The following is a 19,009-nucleotide window of genomic DNA, read 5'->3' as shown; positions in this document are numbered from 1 at the left end:
AAAAAGGCACAACAGCAGATGTACTTCCTGTGATAGCTGTCGGAGTTCAATTTACCACAGAAGCTGCTAATTCAGTTCTACATAGCAATCATCAAATCGGTTCTCGGCTCATCTACCAAAGTGTGCTTCGGATCAGCAACTAAACATGACAAGAACAGGCTGCAGCGAATAGTCAGGTCTGCCAAAAAGATCACTGGCACAGCTTTCCCACCTTACAGGACCTGAACAATGAGTCATGAAGCAGGCAAAGAAAATCATGGCAGACTCCTCACATCCAGGTCACCACCTCTTTCGACTTTCCTCATCTGCCATACATGATAGACTAAACTAGACCAGAACAAGCGGATATAATGAAGGTTTCTTCCCACCGGATATCAAGCTCGTAAATGATTTATTCAGCCCATGATCAGTCTGGGAGCACAAACCCCCGGTTGCAATATTCTTGCATATACTGTAGCTAAGGTTACCATCAGCCCCTGTTTTCGGACAACTGTCCCCACTCAGAAACATGTCCCCGTCTTGTGATTTCATCACCGGTTTCAGCTGGTTCACTTTTTTGAATTTATCTCATCACCACGATAATTTGAAATTTGGCACGCGTGCACGGTGTTTTGACAGAGATTATGCTTTACCACATCCTGCAACTTTGGCGAGAAATCACATGATAAGCTTTCGCTTTGTACTCTGTAGTGTTTAGACTCCCTACTCGTGATCTGCAGATTCCTCTAGACCACAAACCAACCCATTGACCCAGGATTGGCCCAAAAAATTCTGGTCACCTTAATACAGTATAGCTAATGTGTAATTAAGTATTTCTTGCATTGCCTTGAACTTTGTACAAATGTTTACTGTACATTCTTTGTGTTGTATTAATCTCAGGTGTGCACTTATCAATTGTATGTCTAGCATGTAACTGTACTTTGATGAGGCTGACATAGGCTGCTTATTCGCCACCTACTCAGTTCTTTGTATGTGATTCTGATTCACTTTTCCATTTTCTGAGACGTTTTAAAAGAATACATTTTTCTTAAATTGTCACTTTTTAAAATATTTTTCTTTATTATATTAATTCTTGAACACAAAAACAATCTTAACCTGCTCTTGTCTTCTGTCTAGTTCTTCTCCCTAATTAAATGTACATGCCGTAAGTTCCCGCCTTCACCACAATTTCACAAACAGCACCTCCCTTGTGATGCTCCACGCGCCTGCAGTAACTATTGCTGATGTCGTCAACAGGCGTCAGGAACGGGCGGTAAATCCTTCACGCATGCGTAAAACAGATCTGGTGGCGCCGTGAAGCATAGACATATATAGATAGATGCAGCTGTCGTCGACATGATACGTCAGCGCGTCCGCCCTATTGCGAGTGGCAAAAGTGCCATTTAAACTAATACAGGTAGACGTGGAAACCGGGTTTTCTGATGAAAAAACAATAACGTTTAAAACTATCGTTTACATACAACAGACTTTGGCGAATCGTTTACATGCAATTATTTATATCCATTTATACACTAATAATGGCAATTATTAAATAATAATAATTATTATTAAATAATTCCTCCCATATAAGTAACATTTCTCGGACTGCCTTCTTCCATCTCCGAAACATTTCTAGACGTCCTATTCTTACGCAACACTATACCGAAGTATTGATTAATGCCTGAGTCACCTCACGTATAGATTACTGTAATGCTATTCTATCTGGCATTCCACAAAAACTTATCCATCGCTTACAACTTCTTCCAAATTCTGCTGCCAGGATAATTAGCCTGTTCTAAATTCACTGAACATATTACACTTATTCTCTCTCAACTCCACTGGCTCCCTGTTCACTACTGAATACATACACAATACCGCTCTGAACATTTAAAGCTCTCCACAACCTCACTGATCTCCTACAGACTTGCACTCCTCTCGCTCACTCAGATTCTCATCTGCCGCTCGACTTTCTGTACCGCACATCAAACTCAGTTCTATGGGAGCTCGAGCGTCTCTCGTTGTGCTCCTCAACTCGGGAATTCTCTTCCCTCTCATATACGTCAGCTCGATTCAATACCACATTTTAAAACTGCCCTCAAAACTTATCTTTTCAAACTGGAATTCCAATTGTGAATTTTGCACTGTTACTGCCAGTTATCTTTGTTTGCTAATTATTGCTTTTTGATTTATCATTCTCTTGTTTTAATTTTACTAATGTTGTTTAATTTTATTGTAAGGTGACCTTGAGTGCTAATATTATAAAACGGGATTTTCTAATGGTCAAATATAACTAAAACAATTGTTTAGACTTACCTATGAAATGTAATCCCTCGGGATCTGGTTTGGACCGTACAGCGGGTTGTAAAATCTCAAGCAGCACATTATTCATTACTTCACGCCACAGCAGTGCCACTCGCAATATGGCAGCGACGTTAACGTACGATCATGCTGGTCCTGCGGCGTCTAGTAATTCTATGTCTGTGCCGTAAAGTGTTAGAGGCCCGCCTTACATTACAATACGCATGTGCGCCCCAATCGGGTAGTGACATGTTAATACAGTGCCTTTAGAGAAATTTCCTATCTACGAAGTGGTTACATTGTACGCCCATTTTTTATGTTTTTCTAATTGACCTTGTAAAATATTTGGAGGATAGAAAAAATATAACAATTGCAACGCAAAAAAAAAAAATCCTACAGATATTTAAATGATTTCCATTTATTATTAGACTTATCACTCTGTAAACAGTTTTTATGATTGTATAAACGTATAATATTTGTATTATATTGTATGCACCCTTTTATTGTCTTTCATTTCTATATTCTTCATTGTTTTAATAAAATTATTAAATTAAAAACACACCCAACGGCAGTAGTAAGAACGAATCATCGTCTTCGTCTTGTTTCTAGGGGGAGGACTATTGTGGTGGGAACACTGTTCAGGAGGTCTGCCTATTTCACAAATAGTTGTATGAAATCCCGGAGTTTTATTTTTCAAGAAAGCTATCAAAAATGTCGAATTCTCTTCTCCGCTGGTGTCAGGATAAGTTAAATCGCGACTTCGGATTGGAAGCAAGCGATGACATCGTTGAGTAAGAGCCTGCTTATCTGTTCAAAAGTTCTTATTACAGTCTGTAAACCGCATACGTGTATCATTGCAGTCTGACCAGTGATATTTTAACGATTTATTGTATTTTTTCTACTCCTTTATTTTTAACACTTGTGTTCTAACATGCTGTTTATGGTTTCGACGTACTAGCGTCTTTAAAGAGTAAATCAGGAAATACAGCAGTTTACCTTGTCACATCACTGAAGGAACAGGTCAGGATGGCTTAACATCATTGAAATTGTTAAAAAATCTAACCATAGAGTGGCGAAAAAAATCCATAATAAAGGGACAAATAAAAATTCGGTTAAAATAACCTTGTTATTATTGTTTAGTGAATAGCAGTTTAATAGTTTACAGTTGAAATGTAATAAAAGTGACGTCATTCGAGCGGTGAGAGACTTGGGACCTTTGCGACGGAAACGATTTGTCTGAATTAACTGAGAACTGTCAGCTTTAACTTTCCAGATGCAAACGTTAAGTTAGAACACACATACGCTGAACTAGTTCATCTTGTAAGAGCAGGTGCAGGTACGATATGTGCCACTGACTCACTTTGTGATCTCTAATAATACATACTCAGTGGAGGAAACAAGTATTCAACACGTTACCATTTTTTATCATTAAACATACAGTATTTCCAATGCAGATATGCATTTTAAATTTAGGAGAGACAGTGGTATTGACTCAGTAAAAGACAGCCAAATAATTTATAGGAGAAGAATTTGTTTGCAATGACGGCTCCAAGATGCTTCCTGTAAGAAGAAACTAGTCTCTTGCAGTGTTCAGGTGGGGTTTTGGCACATTGTTGTACAGGTCAGCTCAGGTTCGGGAGCAGGCATTGCTACAGTGTTGCCTCACCTACCACACAATGAAACAGCTCAGGATCCCTGTTGGCAATCCCCCATGCCGACATACGGTGCAGTCTCGCCCTCTGGAAACCATCATCTGTCTGTCGCAGCCAGGTGTTACCTGGGTTCCCCTTTGGCCTGGTCCAGCCACTTGGGTCCTCCGTAAGGAGGATCCTGTGAGCCAGATCATCGTCATAGTGCCGTAACTGACGCTCCTTCACAATACAGGCAATTTGTCTCATTCAGAACTACGTGAGCAACACAAAGGCAAACCAGAGGTACCCAAGGATTCTCCAAAGAGACACAGTACCGAAGGAGTCCAGTCTTCGTCTCAGGTCACTGGATAGCGTCCATGTCTCGCAACCATATAACAAGACAGGAAGCACCAGGACTCTAAAGACTTGGACCTTCGTCCTTTTGCATAGATATCGGGGGCGCCACACACCCCTTTCCAGCGACCTCATGACCCCCTATGCTCTCCTAATCCGTCTACTGACTTCACAGGAAGAGTCACCAGAGACATGAATGTCACTGCCAAGGTAAGTAAACCTCTCAACAAGGTCAACACTCTCTCCGCAAACAGACACAATGCTGATGGCTGTGCCCAAGAGGTCATTAAAGGCCTGGACCTTGATTTTTATCCAGGACACTCGCAAGCCCAGACACTCAGACTCCTCGCTCAGTCTCTCGAGTGCCCCAATCAGAGCCTCCATTGACTCTGTAAAGATCACAACGTCATCAACAAAGTCAAGATCATTAAATCTTTCTTCACCAGCAGATGCCCCACAGCCGGTGGACCCCATGACCTTGCCCAATGCCCAGTCCATGCAAGCATTGAACAGAGTAGGAGCAGAACACACCCTGACGAACCCCAGAATCAACTGCGAAAAATGCGGAGATTCTGCCTCCACTGTGCACAGCACAAAGTACCAGTGTATAGTCCAGCTATGATATCCAGCAACTTTGGGGGGATCCCGCAAACCCTCAGGATGTCCCACAGGGCAGCTTGATCAACTGAGTCAAACGCTTTGTGAAAATCGACAAAGGTTGCAAAACAACTGCTGATATTCACGTTTGTTCTTAATGAGAACCCTCAGTGCTAGGATGCGTCGATGGTAGACTTACTTCTTAGGTGTAAAACCAGACTGCTCCGGTCGCTGGTAGGTGAGCAGGTGATCATGGATCCTATTCAGGATGACCCTAGCAAGGACCTCAGCAGTCTTTATAAATCTTAAAGATTCCAGGGAACCTACTGGTGAATCTTGATATTCAGTTCCAGTGTAGTATCACAGACATCATAGTTGTGTCTGACAATAGCGAGCGATTTCATTCTTGGACTTTGTTTCAGGTCATTACTTGCACAGAAAACCATATGCTACTTTTCCCAAGGCAATTTTGATTGCAGTGCTCCTTGGATACACCCAGCAGCGACGGCTATTACACTGTATTGAGTTTCTCCCACCGCTTCTTTTGCAGGTGGAGTGTGGAAGCCCATAACTTTGAACCTGTCTGCACTGATTTTTGTTGGTTTGGGCGCACATTAGCTCTTATCTTTTCTCTATTCACCTTCAGGCCGCTAAGCTTCATTTTTAGCTCATTCTCACTCGGTGCCAACAGTGTAAGGTCAGAAGTACAGAGAAATTTTCCAGGCAGATGTTACCTTATGCTTTTAAATAAAGCTTCCAGGACCAGAATGAAAAGAGAACTAAAAAAACAGATCCTTAATGTGTGCCAACCTCATCACTGAAGTAGCTGCTCACGACCACATCAGTTTGGACCCTAGTTCTTGCATTAACCTGCATGGACATCACTTCCATCATCAGCCACTCCTCAACACCAGCTTCTCCAGTTGCCCATTTGACCTCTTGTCCTGGTACACTATCAGAGGTCTTCTCCATAATAACGAAGGCCCACCAAAGTTCTTTTCCTTTCTCCCTGTATTTTTCTTGCACCTGTTGGGCAATACAGATGGCATCCATGGTGCTAATACCTGATGTGAAACCAAATTGAATTTCATGGATCTTCGCTGTCTCACTATATTTCCTTTCGAGCCCTCATTCTACTGTCTTCACGCCTGAAGAAGATTTATCCCTTTGTATGATCCACAAATCTATGGGGTTTTCTAGACCTTTATGGCACAATTTCACTAAAGCACCTTTTGTCTAAGATCTTTCCTGTGGATGTTATTTCATTACAAACAACAGTCAGACTATCAACAGCATTGCTTCCTGCAGCTTTTTAATTTCTATAAATATCTCACTTGGACCAACTGCCTTTCCATACTTCAGAAATGGAAAAACTGGATCATTGTACGGTATATTAAAAGCATGTCTGATGATTTTTAATTTTCGCTTTGACTTGTGTAGGTAATGGTATGAGGCATGTTTTGTTAACACATATTAGGCGTCTTGATAACAGCTTGATGTAATTTTGACACAGCAGACCTATTATGCACCCTTTTATACAGTATCCCCTTTTTTACATGGATATTACCCCAAGGAAATAGCGCACATCATCTCCAGCTGCTTTCTCAAATAAGACCAGGACTTCAGTGTATTCCCTTTGATTGTGCAGTCCTCATATCTCAGAACAGAAGGTACACAGCATGAATGCATGTCAGAAACATCTACTGGAAGAACTGTGTGAAGATGTTGAGTCAGCTTGAAGAAGAATTCCTGAGGAATGTTTCCAGCACTTCGTGGAATTGATTTCCAGGAGAATTCAGGTTTTTCTGAATGGAAAGGTGGGCACTACTTGGTGCCTTGTAAGTGTACCTAATAAAGTGGACACTTGCTGTATATACAGTGTGGGTGACTTTTTATATATAAGTCAGTCCTTTTTATAATTAGTATTCTGTTGTAGAATTATTTGAACAAACTCATATGATCATTAGATGCATTTTCCTGCACTGCTCATCTTCAAGTATAATCTCCATTCACTTCAGTTCATTTGCCAGAGGAAAACAAGTTCATGTACTCCATGTGTTTTTACCATCCTGAGTCCTGTATTCATGACTACTTCATCAATAACCTCATCATCCCAAATCTCTGAGGGATCCAAAGAGGCGGAAATCGGATAAAGAAAGATTTGGCTGTGGGTTAGAATGAGAAAAGTAATCCAGCAAAGTTTTTGTGATTATTTAAATGTAGTGGTCATGTATTGTTCTGTTGTAGGAGGGTTTCAGGAACATTTTAGAGGTGGTGAACTCTCTTTACAGACTTCTGCAAAGTTTTTGGAGTTTGAATTTTTAGATTTAAATTAAGTTTGAGCACATGGTACGGTGTCTACTAAAATCATCACTTTTGCATCCCATACAACAGCAGCCATGCCAGTCCCTGCAGACTTGGTAACCTTAAGCTCCTTCTTACAACTAGAATTTGGTGACGCCATTGCATAAGCTATCGTGGACTTTTTACAAAGGGATGAGTCAACATTTTATTCCCAGTGACAGTCTTTCAGCACAGTTTTGTGATTAACAGACAAGTGAGATGCTTTATATCAGTGATAAGGATGCAGTGTTGAACCGTGTTAGCCATTATGGATGTGGTGAGAAGTCCAGCAAAATTACACCTTTTATTGGCTAACTAGAAAGATTATAACATGCAAGCTTTCATGGCAACTCCGGCCCCTTCTTCAGGCTGAACATATTGTAATCTTTCTATTTAACTGATTCAAGTATAGAACATTTTGCAAAAATCTTTGGCCAACACTTGTGTGTGCATAAATAATACCAACACAGTATTACAGACCCACTATGCAGCTATTTGTTTGAAGCACGTTTGGAAATTATGACCGCTTCAAAAGCATTTCCTGTAGCCATCTATAAGCCACTTGCTCCTGTCTGCTAGTCATTTCTCCCACTTTTCATTTGAGTTTGTTGTTCTCTTGAATGCTTGCAGGATTCCTTTTACCAGTAGTAGATTTTAGCTCTTTACAAAGGTTTTCTGTCAGATTATTTATAAGGATTACTTGCCAGCCAGTTTCACACAGTCCATTCTTTCTTTTTAAACATTCTGTAGTGCTTTGGATGTGTGTTTTGGGGCATTGCCCTGCTGGAGGATCCATGATTTTCACCCCATGTATGTTTTCGGACACTGGGTAGCGTATTCGGCTCTTCTACAATTCCCTGGTACTTGTCTGATTTCAGGAATTCCATAATATGTTTAAGATCATCAGCAGCAGAGGCAGCAAAGCAGCCCCACAGCCATATTTAACTGTAGGTTGTATGTACTTTTTATAGTTTTAATTTCATAGCTTATAAACAAATCACTAATTTGGTTACATCATTCCATTGAACATTCTACTAGAAGGATTTTGGATTCTCTGCGGAGGTGTAGAAAAACATCCCTTGTACCTTTTATCTTTGGCTTTCAACAGTGGGGGTCCTTTTTAGCCTTTGACAAAAGAGTATTTCTCAATTTAGTGTGCATTGTATGGTTTGGGGTGAAATCCTCACTCCAGATCAGTTTTAAGCTCCTTGAATGCTTCACATTGTGTGTGTTTTTGTTTTTAACAGTTTGCAGCTGAATACATAGACTTTTTCAATTTCGTTCTTCCCACCATGTCCATGGAGGTTTTTGTAAGCTCCCCGATTAGCATTCTTCTAAATAAAATAATGAATTGTTTGAGGTAGGAATTCCAGAGTCTCTGGAGGTGGCCTCGTACCTTTTTGCATTTTCATATTTGGTTATAAGAGTGTTTTTAATGGTCCTAGATGGCGCTCCTGTCTTAAGCATTGCCAGTAAGGAACAGGGAACGAAACTGACATTTTTTAGGCATAAAAGCTGTCATTTCTTGGTTAATTCATGTCATGAGAGTGTGGTCATTTTATTGCATGTGAGACTAATTTCACTGCAGTGAGAATCTGGTTCTTCCAATCAAATCGATTTGAATCATTCAACAGAGTGGCAATAATGATGTCATTTTAATGTTTCAGTTTTTATGGTATTTCCACACATTTCCTTTTTTAACTCTTACTGTTTGAAACAGCAACAAATCAGTATGGAGTCTAAAGTGGTTTCATTGCCAACTTTTTTCAGGAGATATTGTACATAATACACCTAAAATTTAACGATGTTAATAATATTTACCACAGCTGTCTGTGTGTGTGTGTATCTATAAGTAATGTATGCACACACACACACACACCGTTCCTTGCAAAAGCAATCAGACCCTTTACCTACATATTTACTTTTTTCCTAACCTTTTTTCAATATAACCAACAATGTAGTATTAATAAATGACATTTCACTGCTTTGAAGTAAAAATATCACTGTGAAAATAAAATGAGTGTAGCATTTGTTATTTTGTTAGTTAGAGAGTTGGTGAAGATCTGAACACTTCAGCAAGGAATTACATGCTAAAACTGACTAGAATTCAGAAAGCATAGCACAGAATATATTACAGTATGTGATTGTGACAAGGAAGTAATGACTAAAATATTTCACTTGAAACTTGTAGATTAAAATTGTTTTTTTCTTTTTTTTTTTTCGGTCAGGTACATCATTTCCATAGAGAATGCAGAGGAAATTGAGGAGTATGTAAGAGACTTGGTTCAGGGAGCAGAAGGAAAGAAGAAACAGTTTATTGAGGAGTTTCTTGAAAGATGGCGTTTTTCACATCAAAAGGTCCCAGAGAGCACCTTCTCCAGCATGAAAAACTCGGGTAGACATCATGACTGTTTTGGACTTATCATTACTTTAGCAATGTACACACATCAGAAGTGCACATGCAGTTGTTACCATGTTATATATTTGGGGCACCAGAAGGATAAATGACTTGCTAAGGTTCATTCAGTATGGTTTAGCAATTAGAACATACTGTCTTTGTTAGAGTATTATCTCCAAACTGGGGAGTCAGTAGATAAATTCTTTGACTCCGACTCCTTAGTTTCTGGTACTTCTGACTCCAAACTCCCTGACACCTCTGACTCCTCTGTATTTAATATGTTAATGTATTTTCCAAGTTGATTGAAGGAAGGCAACATGCACGTCATTTAACCACAGAACTACTGGCTAGGAAACTGACTGTCTACCCTATTGGCCAGTATAAACAAAAGACATCAACCCCTGAACGCACATCAGGCCATAGCACACACCTCCACCTACTGTACATCATTACACTTGTTTAGGATTACTAAATTATGACATATATTTATATATATATATATATATATATATATATGTAGCACTGCTGCCTCGCAGTAAGGAGACCTGGGTTCGCTTCCCAGGTCCTCCCTGTGTGGAGTTTGCATGTTCTCCCCGTGTCTGCTTGGGTTTCCTCCCACAGTCCAAAGACAGGCAGGTTTGGTGAATTAGCGATCCTAAATTGTCCCTAGTGTGTGCTGTTGGTGGGTGTGTGTGTGCGCATGCATGCCCTACGGTGGGCTGGCACCCAATCCAGGGATTTGTTCCTGCCTTGCGCCCTGTGTTGGCTGGGATTGGCTCCAGCAGACCCCCGTGACCCTGTGTTAGGATATAGAGGTTTGTATGAAGGATAAATGGATGGAATATAAAGAGGTACTGAAGGTTTTTATTTCTATTGCAGAGTAAGCTAGTGCATTTCCATCTATTTCTATCAATGCCCAGGTTTTTATAGCTTGTATATTTGCCACCCAGTAATAAAATTCAAAGTTAGATATAGCCATGCCATCTTCTGCTTTAGGTCGTTGTAGGGTTGTCCTTTGGATGTGTGAATGTTTTGAGTTCCATACAAATTAGGTTATGATTAAATCTAATTTCTTAAAAGTATAAAATACTGAACTTCTATCATAAAGATTAAAAATATAGGTCATATTTTTGTATAGTTCCAGAAATGGCAGAATCAAATAAAGGTTTTGATCAGATGAAAAAAGCAAAGCGGAAGGGAAGAAATAAGCAAGAAGCTTTAACTTTTGCAGAACAAGAACCAGTTGTGGAAGCAGTGAAAACACCTATAGATTTGGCAAAGGTATGACATTTATTTATGATCATGATTGTTTATGGTTATTATTATGTAAGTGCATTAAATAATACAAAACAGACTTGGAACACCTTTGATATGGATCTTGAAGGTCAGCAGGAGGATTTATTACTATTATCTGTTTGACAGTTGAAGGAGTGTTTGTTTTTCCTTTGCCTTTTAAGCTGCTGGCTTTTGAAGTCTGCTTTCTAGAATGTGTTATTGTTCCTATTTATGACTTACTAGGTAAAATACAATTGGTTGTTATGGAGATATACTCTGATAAAGAGGTCTTTTCAATGAAAAGGTGTGAGTAATAAATATTTGCATTCTTTAGTGCTGTTGCTCCTAGCCTGCTCCCATATTTCTCCACTGTCTAGTGTGGTGTGCAGTGGATTAGTTTACTATCCAGGGTTATTTTTTAGTTTGTGTTGAATGTGACTGAGAGGCATTGCTAGACAATGAAACTGTGTCGTGATAAGTGGGTTAAGTCATAAATGGATGAAAACCTTTTTTACGATTGAGCCCCTCACTGCATGTTAATCTAAAAAAAAAGTGAACTACTAATGTTTGCAAAATAATGTTTGAATCTAACAAATGTATTAATTTTGTTTTGTGATTTTAATTTTTAGGCACATGAAAATAGCTCCTCCTCTTCCAAGAAGAAGAGCAAGTTTATCAATTTATATGCAAAAGAGGGTCAGGATCGGCTCGCAGTTTTACTTCCTGGTCGCTACTCATGCGAGTGTCTGGCACAAAAACATAGGCTTATTAATAATTGTTTAACCTGTGGTCGAATTGTTTGTGAACAGGAAGGTTCAGGGCCCTGCCTATTCTGTGGAAGTCTGGTGAGTTTGTATTTCATGTTGTTTACATTTCTTGGTAAATACTACACTCTGTCATTTTTGAGTATGAGGAGAAAACTTAGGACGCCACTTTTTTTTTTCTTCTGAGAACATAGTCTTCAGCATTGTATTTATCATGTGAAACCTCTGAGGGAGAGCTATTCTGAAATTCACCAAATATATTTCAGTATTTACTATTGGGAATTCCAAAACACTAATAAGACACCATTAAATGAATCCAGTATAATAATAAAAGCTATCTAATAACTTGGTCATGTTTCTAAATAAAACCAAGTTTAACTTGAAATAGTTGATAGGGCTGTTAGCATGAAATTTTCTTAACTTCCTTGATCACCAGCTGGTAAAATAGCACCACCATTAGGATAAAAATGTTTTAGAAATGAGAGCTTGTCCTGCAACCTACAGAACACAGTTTCTGTCAAAGGGTCGAGTAGATGTTCATCGATCCAGTCATTTATCAATTTTTGTCCAGTGCACCTCTGTAGGAATCGTATTTTTTTTTTTTTTGCAGATGTAATGCAGAATGAAACCATAGTATTTACACATTTTTTGTTTTTATAATAATCAAACTGTTTTACCTTTTTAAATGATTTTATTAAGTTATGTTTTTCATTATAGTACTTACATTGAAGATTAATAAGGTACAATACTGCATCGTATTCTGACCAGAGAGTCCTTCCCCAAACCATTTTTATTTAATAGTTTTTGTTAGACTATCATTTACTGTTCACATTATGGTAAAATCAGAATTTCATTATTTATAACCTTTTTAATTTTAAGCTTGTTTTGACAGGTGATCATGCAAAAACTGTGTTAGAAGGGTGGTATCACACAAATGTTAGTCGACCCTATCAGGTTTCATTCTTTCCCCTTCTTTGGAAGCTGCGTATCTGAAACTGAACATTTATAGTCATCGCAAGTAAAGAATTTTGTGTGCAGTAGTATGCCCACTGCCACGCTACATTATTTTAAAATTTTTTTTAATACTTAAAAAAAAAAAGGCAGAAAACCTGTTTAGTAATTTTTAGTATAGTGTAGGCTATAGCATGAAAAGAAATAGCTCTAAGTAATTTTTTTTCTCATTTAACTGAAATCCTTGCAAGCAATCATTGTAAGAGAGTTTAACACTATCACAGATCACATCTAATTCATAACTCATATACTGTGAGCCATTTACAGAAAGCGCTATGAGCTAAGAAACACTGCTTCTTTGTGAAAATTCTTTAATGTTGCCTTTACATTAACCATAAGCATGACTCTCATTTGGAATTCTTTGCAAATACAGTTAACCACGAGTCAGAATCGGGGTGACTTGTAATGATCCACTTCACATTTTTAAGTCTGACTAACACTTAGAACAGTGTTCTGCTACCATGTTGTGAATGAAATAACATCATGATGCAAAAAATCATGAATATTTTTATATGTTTTGCCACTCTAAGATAACTCATTAATATTCACGAATGGGGAAAGCCTCCAACTAAAAGCCCGAAAACAAACGAAAAGCTGTAAGGGCAGTTCTAGAACAAATGGAAATAGAATCAAGTGTTAGTGATGACGATGTGAGTTGTCAGATGTTGACATAGAAATTGAATCTGATGCATGTTATGGGACTGTACGACCAATCCACAGTGATGTACCTGGTGAACTTGGCGGCCTTGAGCTTCAGTGTGGTGCGACAGTAGCTAGGGTACAAAAAGGCATGTCTCATAACTGTCCTTACTCAAGCCCTTTAAGCTGCCTCCCATGCGCACGTGTGTGACAAAGGTTTAAATAATAGACCTGTAGCACAGCACATTTACACACAGATATATAACTGCAATACCATTCTCTGTCTGTAGAATGAGCTTAATTTAGTGTAAGTTTCTGTTTTTGTGCATTTGATTTCTTAACAATACTGAAAACAAAGTATCATTGATTGTGTAAAAGTTTTCCTTTTTATGTTCATTTTGTACTTACAGTGCATCAGGAAAGTATTCACAGCGCATCACTTTTTCCACATTTTGTTATGTTACAGCCTTATTTCAAAATGGGTTAAATTATTTTTTTCCTCAGATTTCTACACACAACACCCCATAATGACAACGTGAAACACGTTTACTTGAGGTTTTTGCAAATTTATTAAAAATAAAAAAACGGAGAAATCACATGTACATAAGTATTTACAGCCTTTGCTCAACACTTTGTCGATGCACCTTTGGCAACAATTACAGCCTCAAGTCTTTTTGAATATGATGCCACAAGATTGGCACACCTATCCTTGGCTAGTTTCACCCATTCCTCTTTGCAGCACCTCTCAAGCTCCATCAGGTTGGATGGGGAAGTGTTGGTGCACAGCCATTTTAAGATCTCTCCAGAGATGTTCAATCGGATTCAAGTCTGGGCTCTGGCTGGGCCACTCAAGGACATTCACAGAGTTGTCCTGAAGCCACTCCTTTGATATCTTGGCTGTGTGCTTAGAGTCGTTGTCCTGCTGAGAGATGAACCGTCGCCCCGGTCTGAGGTCAAGAACGCTCTGGAGCAGGTTTTTATCCAGGATGTCTTTTTGCATTGCTGCAATCATCTTTCCCTTTATCCTGACTAGTCTCCCAGTTTCTGCCACTGAAAAACATCCCCACAGCATGATGCTGCCACCACCATGTTTCACTGTAGGGATGGTATTGGCCTAGGGATGAGCGGTGCCTGGTTTCCTCCAAACGTGACGCCCGGCATTCACACCAAAGAGTTCAATCTTTGTCTCATCAGACCAGAGAATTTTGTTTCTCATGGTCTGAGAGTCCTTCAGGTGCCTTTTGGCAAACTCCAGGCGGGCTGCCATGTGCCTTTTACTAAGGAGTGGCTTCCGTCTGGCCACTACCATACAGGCCTGATTGGTGGATTGCTGCAGAGATGATGGTCCTTCTGGAAGGTTCTCCTCTCTCCACAGAGGACCTCTGGAGCTCTGACGGAGTGACCATCGGGTTCTTGGTCACCTCCCTGACTAAGGCCCTTCTCCCCAATCGCTCAGTTTAGATGGCCGGCCAGCTCTAGGAAGAGTCCTGGTGGTTTCAAACTTCTTCCTCTTACAGATGATGGAGGCCACTGTGCTCACTGGGACCTTCAAAGCAGCAGAAATTTTTCTGTAACCTTCCCCAGATTTGTGCCTCGAGACAATCCTGTCTCGGAGGTCTACAGACAGTTCCTTTGACTTCATGTTTGGTTTGTGCTCTGACATGAACTGTCAACTGTGGGGCCTTATATAGACAGGTGTGTGCCTTTCCAAATCATGTCCAATCAACTGAATTTACCACAGGTGGACTCCAATTAAGCTGCAGAAACATCTCAAGGATGATCAGGGGAAACAGGATGCACCTGAGCTCAATTTTGAGCTTCATGGCAAAGGCTGTGAATACTTATGTACATGTGATTTCTCAGTTTTTTTATTTTTAATAAATTTGCAAAAACCTCAAGTAAACTTTTTTCACGTTTTCATTATGGGGTGTTGTGTGTAGAATTCTGAGGAAAAAAATGAATTTAATCCATTTTGGACTAAGGCTGTAACATAACAAAATGTGGAAAAAGTGATGCACTGTGAATACTTTCTGGATGCACTGTAAGGGCAGCATGTTCTATTTATTATAGAAACCTAGCAATTTTGGATGTGTGGTGGCTGGCAGTACTGTAATTGAGTAATTAATTAGTGCTTGTAATAACATTTTTTTCATGAGGTTTGCTCTAAGGAAGAGCAAGAGGTTCTTCAGCGGGATTCAAACAAAAGCCAGAAGCTTTTGAAGAAGCTATTGTCAGGTACTGATAATTTTATTTATTTAATTTTTTTTACAGAGTATAATTTCCTGAAATTAATTCAGTTTACCTATTTATTAATTTTGAACTTTATTTTTGGATTTAGATGGGATATATCTCATGAAGTACAACATGAGTACATAATTCAAGGCTCTTCACTTTGCTCGTTTCTTTAAATTAGTTTGAGCCAAAGTAGGAGCAGTTATTCTGCTGTCAACATTTAGTAGAGTTAAGTACTGAAATACATATTTATATTAAACATTTTTGCTTTTTTCGTACCTGAGGTCACCGAGGTGATCAAAAAACTTTTTGGTGGCAGGGCCCCGGGGGTGGATGAGATATGCCCGGAGTTTCTTAAGGCTCTGGATGTTGTAGGACTGTCCTGGTTGACACGCCTCTGCAACATCGCATGGACATCGGGGACAGTGCCTCTGGATTGGCAGACTGGAGTGGCTGTCCCCCTCTTTAAGAAGGGGGACCTGAGGATGTGTTCCAACTACAGAGTCAAACCTTGGATTCAGGAGGAACAGTGCGAGTGTGGTTTTGGTCCTGATCGCTGAACAGTGGACCAGCTCTACACCCTTAACAGGGTCCTGAAGGGTGCATGGGAGTTTGCCCAACCAGTCTACATGTGTATTGTGGAGTATGGGGTACCAGACCCCCTGATAAGGGCTGTTCGGTCCCTGTACGATTGGTGTCAGAGTTTGGTCCGCATTGCCGGCAGTAAGTTGAACCCGTTTCCAGTGAGAGTTGGACTCCGCCAGGGCTGTCCTGTGTCACCGATTCTGTTCATAACTTTTATGGACAGAATTTCTAGGAGCAGCCAGGGCGTTGAGGGGGTCCAGTTTGGTCGACTCAGGATTGAGTCACAGCTTTTTGCAGATGATGTTGTCCTGTTTGCTTTATCAGGCCATGATCTTCAGCTCTATCTGGATCGGTTCGCAGCTGAGTGTGAAGTGGCTGGGATGGGAATCAGCACCTCCAAATCCGAGACCATGGTCCTCAGCCGGAAAAGGGTGGAGTGCCCTCTCAGGGTTGGGAGCGAGATCCTGCCCCAAGTGGAGGAGTTCAAGTATCTTGGGGTCTTGTTCGCGAGTGAAGGAAGAATGGAGCGTGAGATCGACAGGCAGATCGGTGCGGCGTCTGCAGTGATGTGGCCTCTGCATCCGTCTGTCGTGGTGAAAAAGGAGCTGAGCTGTAAGGCAAAGCTCACAATTTACCAGTTGATCTACGTTCCTACCCTCACCTATGGTCATGAACTATTGGTAGTGACTGAAAGAATGAGATCGCGAATACAAGCGGCTCAAATGAGTCCTCCGCAGGCTGTCTGGGCTTTACCATAAAGATAAGGTGAGAAGCTCAGTCATCCAGGAGGGGCTCAGAGTAGAGCCGCTGCTCCTCCACATCGAGAGGAGTCAGATGAGGTGGCTCGGGCATGTGATCAGGATGCCTCCTGAACGCCTCCCTGGTGAGGTGTTCCGGGCACATCTAACCGGGAGGAGGCCCTGAGGAAGACCCAGGACACGCTGGAGGGACTATGTCTCCCGGCTGGCCTGTGAACGCCTCGTGATTCCCCCAGAAAAGTTAAAAGTAGTGGCCGGGGAGAGGGAAGTCCGGGCATCTCTGCTCAAGCTGCTGCCCCCGCGACCCGATCTCGGATAAGCGGAAGAGGATGGATGGATGAGTAAAGTTGTTTATGTATGTGCTTCCTGAAGCCAGTTTTTTCTGGTTTATGTATCTATAGAAATGTACACTTAACATTTATTTTTCAATGATGACATAAACCTTGGACATGTTCAGTAGAGTGGAGGCCGGCACCATTCTATATATTTATAAAAATGAACTTCTGCTAACTCTGGAAATTATAGATCACTTAGCTTAACATTTATTATGATGAGGTAGCATTTTATCATGTCTCTTTTCAAATAGAGGAATTCTGATATGTTATACTACCTTAATAAGCTAAATTTTAAAACTTCTTTAACCTCTAGATCTCTTTAACTTAATAGAAAAAACGTTTCGTATTCTGTAGGCTATGAAAAACCATGTGTTCCTGAATTCTCAGACCAGGATTTGCTTCCTCATCAGCATCTCAGAATGAAAGAAGGCCTAGAAAAGGCAGTGCAACACAAAGACAAGCTTTTGGAATTTGACAAGAACAGGTATTTTTTTTTATGACCAATTGTTCGACCTAGCCATTGATTTCCAAACACTCTTAATCTAATTCACAGCTGAGCCGTTTCTGAAGTTTATTCAAGGCCCAACAAACCACTGTGCCAACATACTATTCTGTATTATTCAAAACTGGATACAAATATTTGTGTCAGAAGTGTTTACACAGTTTTTGAACAAATAGTTTCTCTGCTAAAGCTGGTGTGTCAGACTCGCCCCAACATTTGACTCTCTGTTATAGTGAGATCAATGCAGTGAGTTTCGAGTGATAGAGTCCTCTCATCTTAGAGAGGTATATTTATGTTTATTTATCTGAGTTCTCATTTCAGAGAATATATAACAGTTGTATTAAAATTGTCTAGTTAACCCATCTTCTTAGGTGTGGAGGCATGAATCATTAGGATACAGCTAGCAATTAATTAACACACATCTAGGTAGAAATTATATACTATGAATATAAGCAACAGTAACTCCATGAATATACAGTACATATGGTTCCCAATAGCACTAAAAGATGAAAAATTTAAGGAACAGATATGATGTCCTTACACTTGATTGCAAAATTAGTTTCATTAATAGCAACAAGTAAATTACTGTCTTTAACAATATTGAAAACTGTCACGTCTCACATGGCTTGTCTTTCCCACACATTGCCTGTGTAAATTACTTGTCACGTTTTCTTTTAATAGTTTAAAACACTGTTTGCAAGTGGTTTATGTTGTATATTTGGGTGAAGTAATGTCTTAGTTAAGAAAGGTATTCTTTTTGGGATAATTAGCTAGTAGAGAAGAAGCATATAATTAGTCTGTAATACATGTCATTTCTGTAATTCACAGTGTGCGTCGTACAAAAGTGATTGATGATGAATCAGATTATTATGCAACAGATTCAAATCAGTGGCTATCAAAAAGTGAGAGAGAAGCTTTGAGGAAAAAAGAGGAGGAGCTCCGGAATCTTCGTCACTCCTCCCGCACCAGCCGGAAAATCACAATTGACTTTGCGGGCCGTCAGATTATTGAGGATGAGAACAACATGACGGAATACTATAGCAAGTAAGTAGAAGTCAAGAAATCGGTGTTGGTTAGATATTTGCATGACACATTATACAGTTCACATTTCTTTTAAGGGCATGTTTGCTAGAGGCGTGTTACAGTGAAGTGCGCACACAATGTTCTATAATCTATAATATTCTTCTTGTCTTTAAAAAGTGTCTCTTTTTAAGTGTGGAACCATATAGTTTTAATACTGTTTAATTAAGCAGAAGCAGTAGTAGGCTGTTAAAACCATAAACATATTTTACTTAATCTGAGATTTAG

At 39.8% G+C, this 19,009-nt stretch overlaps 2 protein-coding genes across 8 annotated transcripts in view; one reads left to right on the top strand and one right to left on the bottom strand.

Annotated features, from left to right (window-relative positions):
• Positions 1 to 2,397, bottom strand: part of LOC120541646 (uncharacterized protein CFAP97D2-like) — a 42,045-nt gene extending 39,648 nt beyond the window's left edge. For all 5 annotated transcript variants that reach the window (XM_039773475.1, XM_039773474.1, XM_039773478.1 and 2 more), the window contains exon 1: positions 2,293 to 2,397. The gene's annotated coding sequence lies outside the window, so the exon portion shown is untranslated. The remainder of the gene's footprint in view (positions 1 to 2,292) is intronic.
• A 500-nt stretch (positions 2,398 to 2,897) lies between these two features.
• Positions 2,898 to 19,009, top strand: part of trip4 (thyroid hormone receptor interactor 4) — a 47,741-nt gene continuing 31,629 nt past the window's right edge. Inside the window, exons 1-7 of one of the 3 annotated variants that reach the window (XM_039773472.1) lie at positions 2,898 to 3,068; positions 9,431 to 9,597; positions 10,832 to 10,881; positions 11,505 to 11,720; positions 15,446 to 15,524; positions 17,554 to 17,683; positions 18,530 to 18,745. In XM_039773472.1, the coding sequence (XP_039629406.1) occupies positions 2,989 to 3,068; positions 9,431 to 9,597; positions 10,832 to 10,881; positions 11,505 to 11,720; positions 15,446 to 15,524; positions 17,554 to 17,683; positions 18,530 to 18,745 (938 nt within the window). In that variant the 5' untranslated portion in view covers positions 2,898 to 2,988. Of the gene's footprint in view, positions 3,069 to 9,430; positions 9,598 to 10,738; positions 10,882 to 11,504; positions 11,721 to 15,445; positions 15,525 to 17,553; positions 17,684 to 18,529; positions 18,746 to 19,009 lie in introns of all 3 variants that reach the window. The other 2 variants (XM_039773471.1, XM_039773473.1) reach the window with 2 other exon arrangements.

This window comes from Polypterus senegalus, chromosome 12 (genome assembly GCF_016835505.1).
Source record: "Polypterus senegalus isolate Bchr_013 chromosome 12, ASM1683550v1, whole genome shotgun sequence".
Classification (NCBI taxonomy): domain Eukaryota; kingdom Metazoa; phylum Chordata; class Cladistia; order Polypteriformes; family Polypteridae; genus Polypterus; species Polypterus senegalus.
This window is presented reverse-complemented; position numbering and strand designations above follow the sequence as displayed.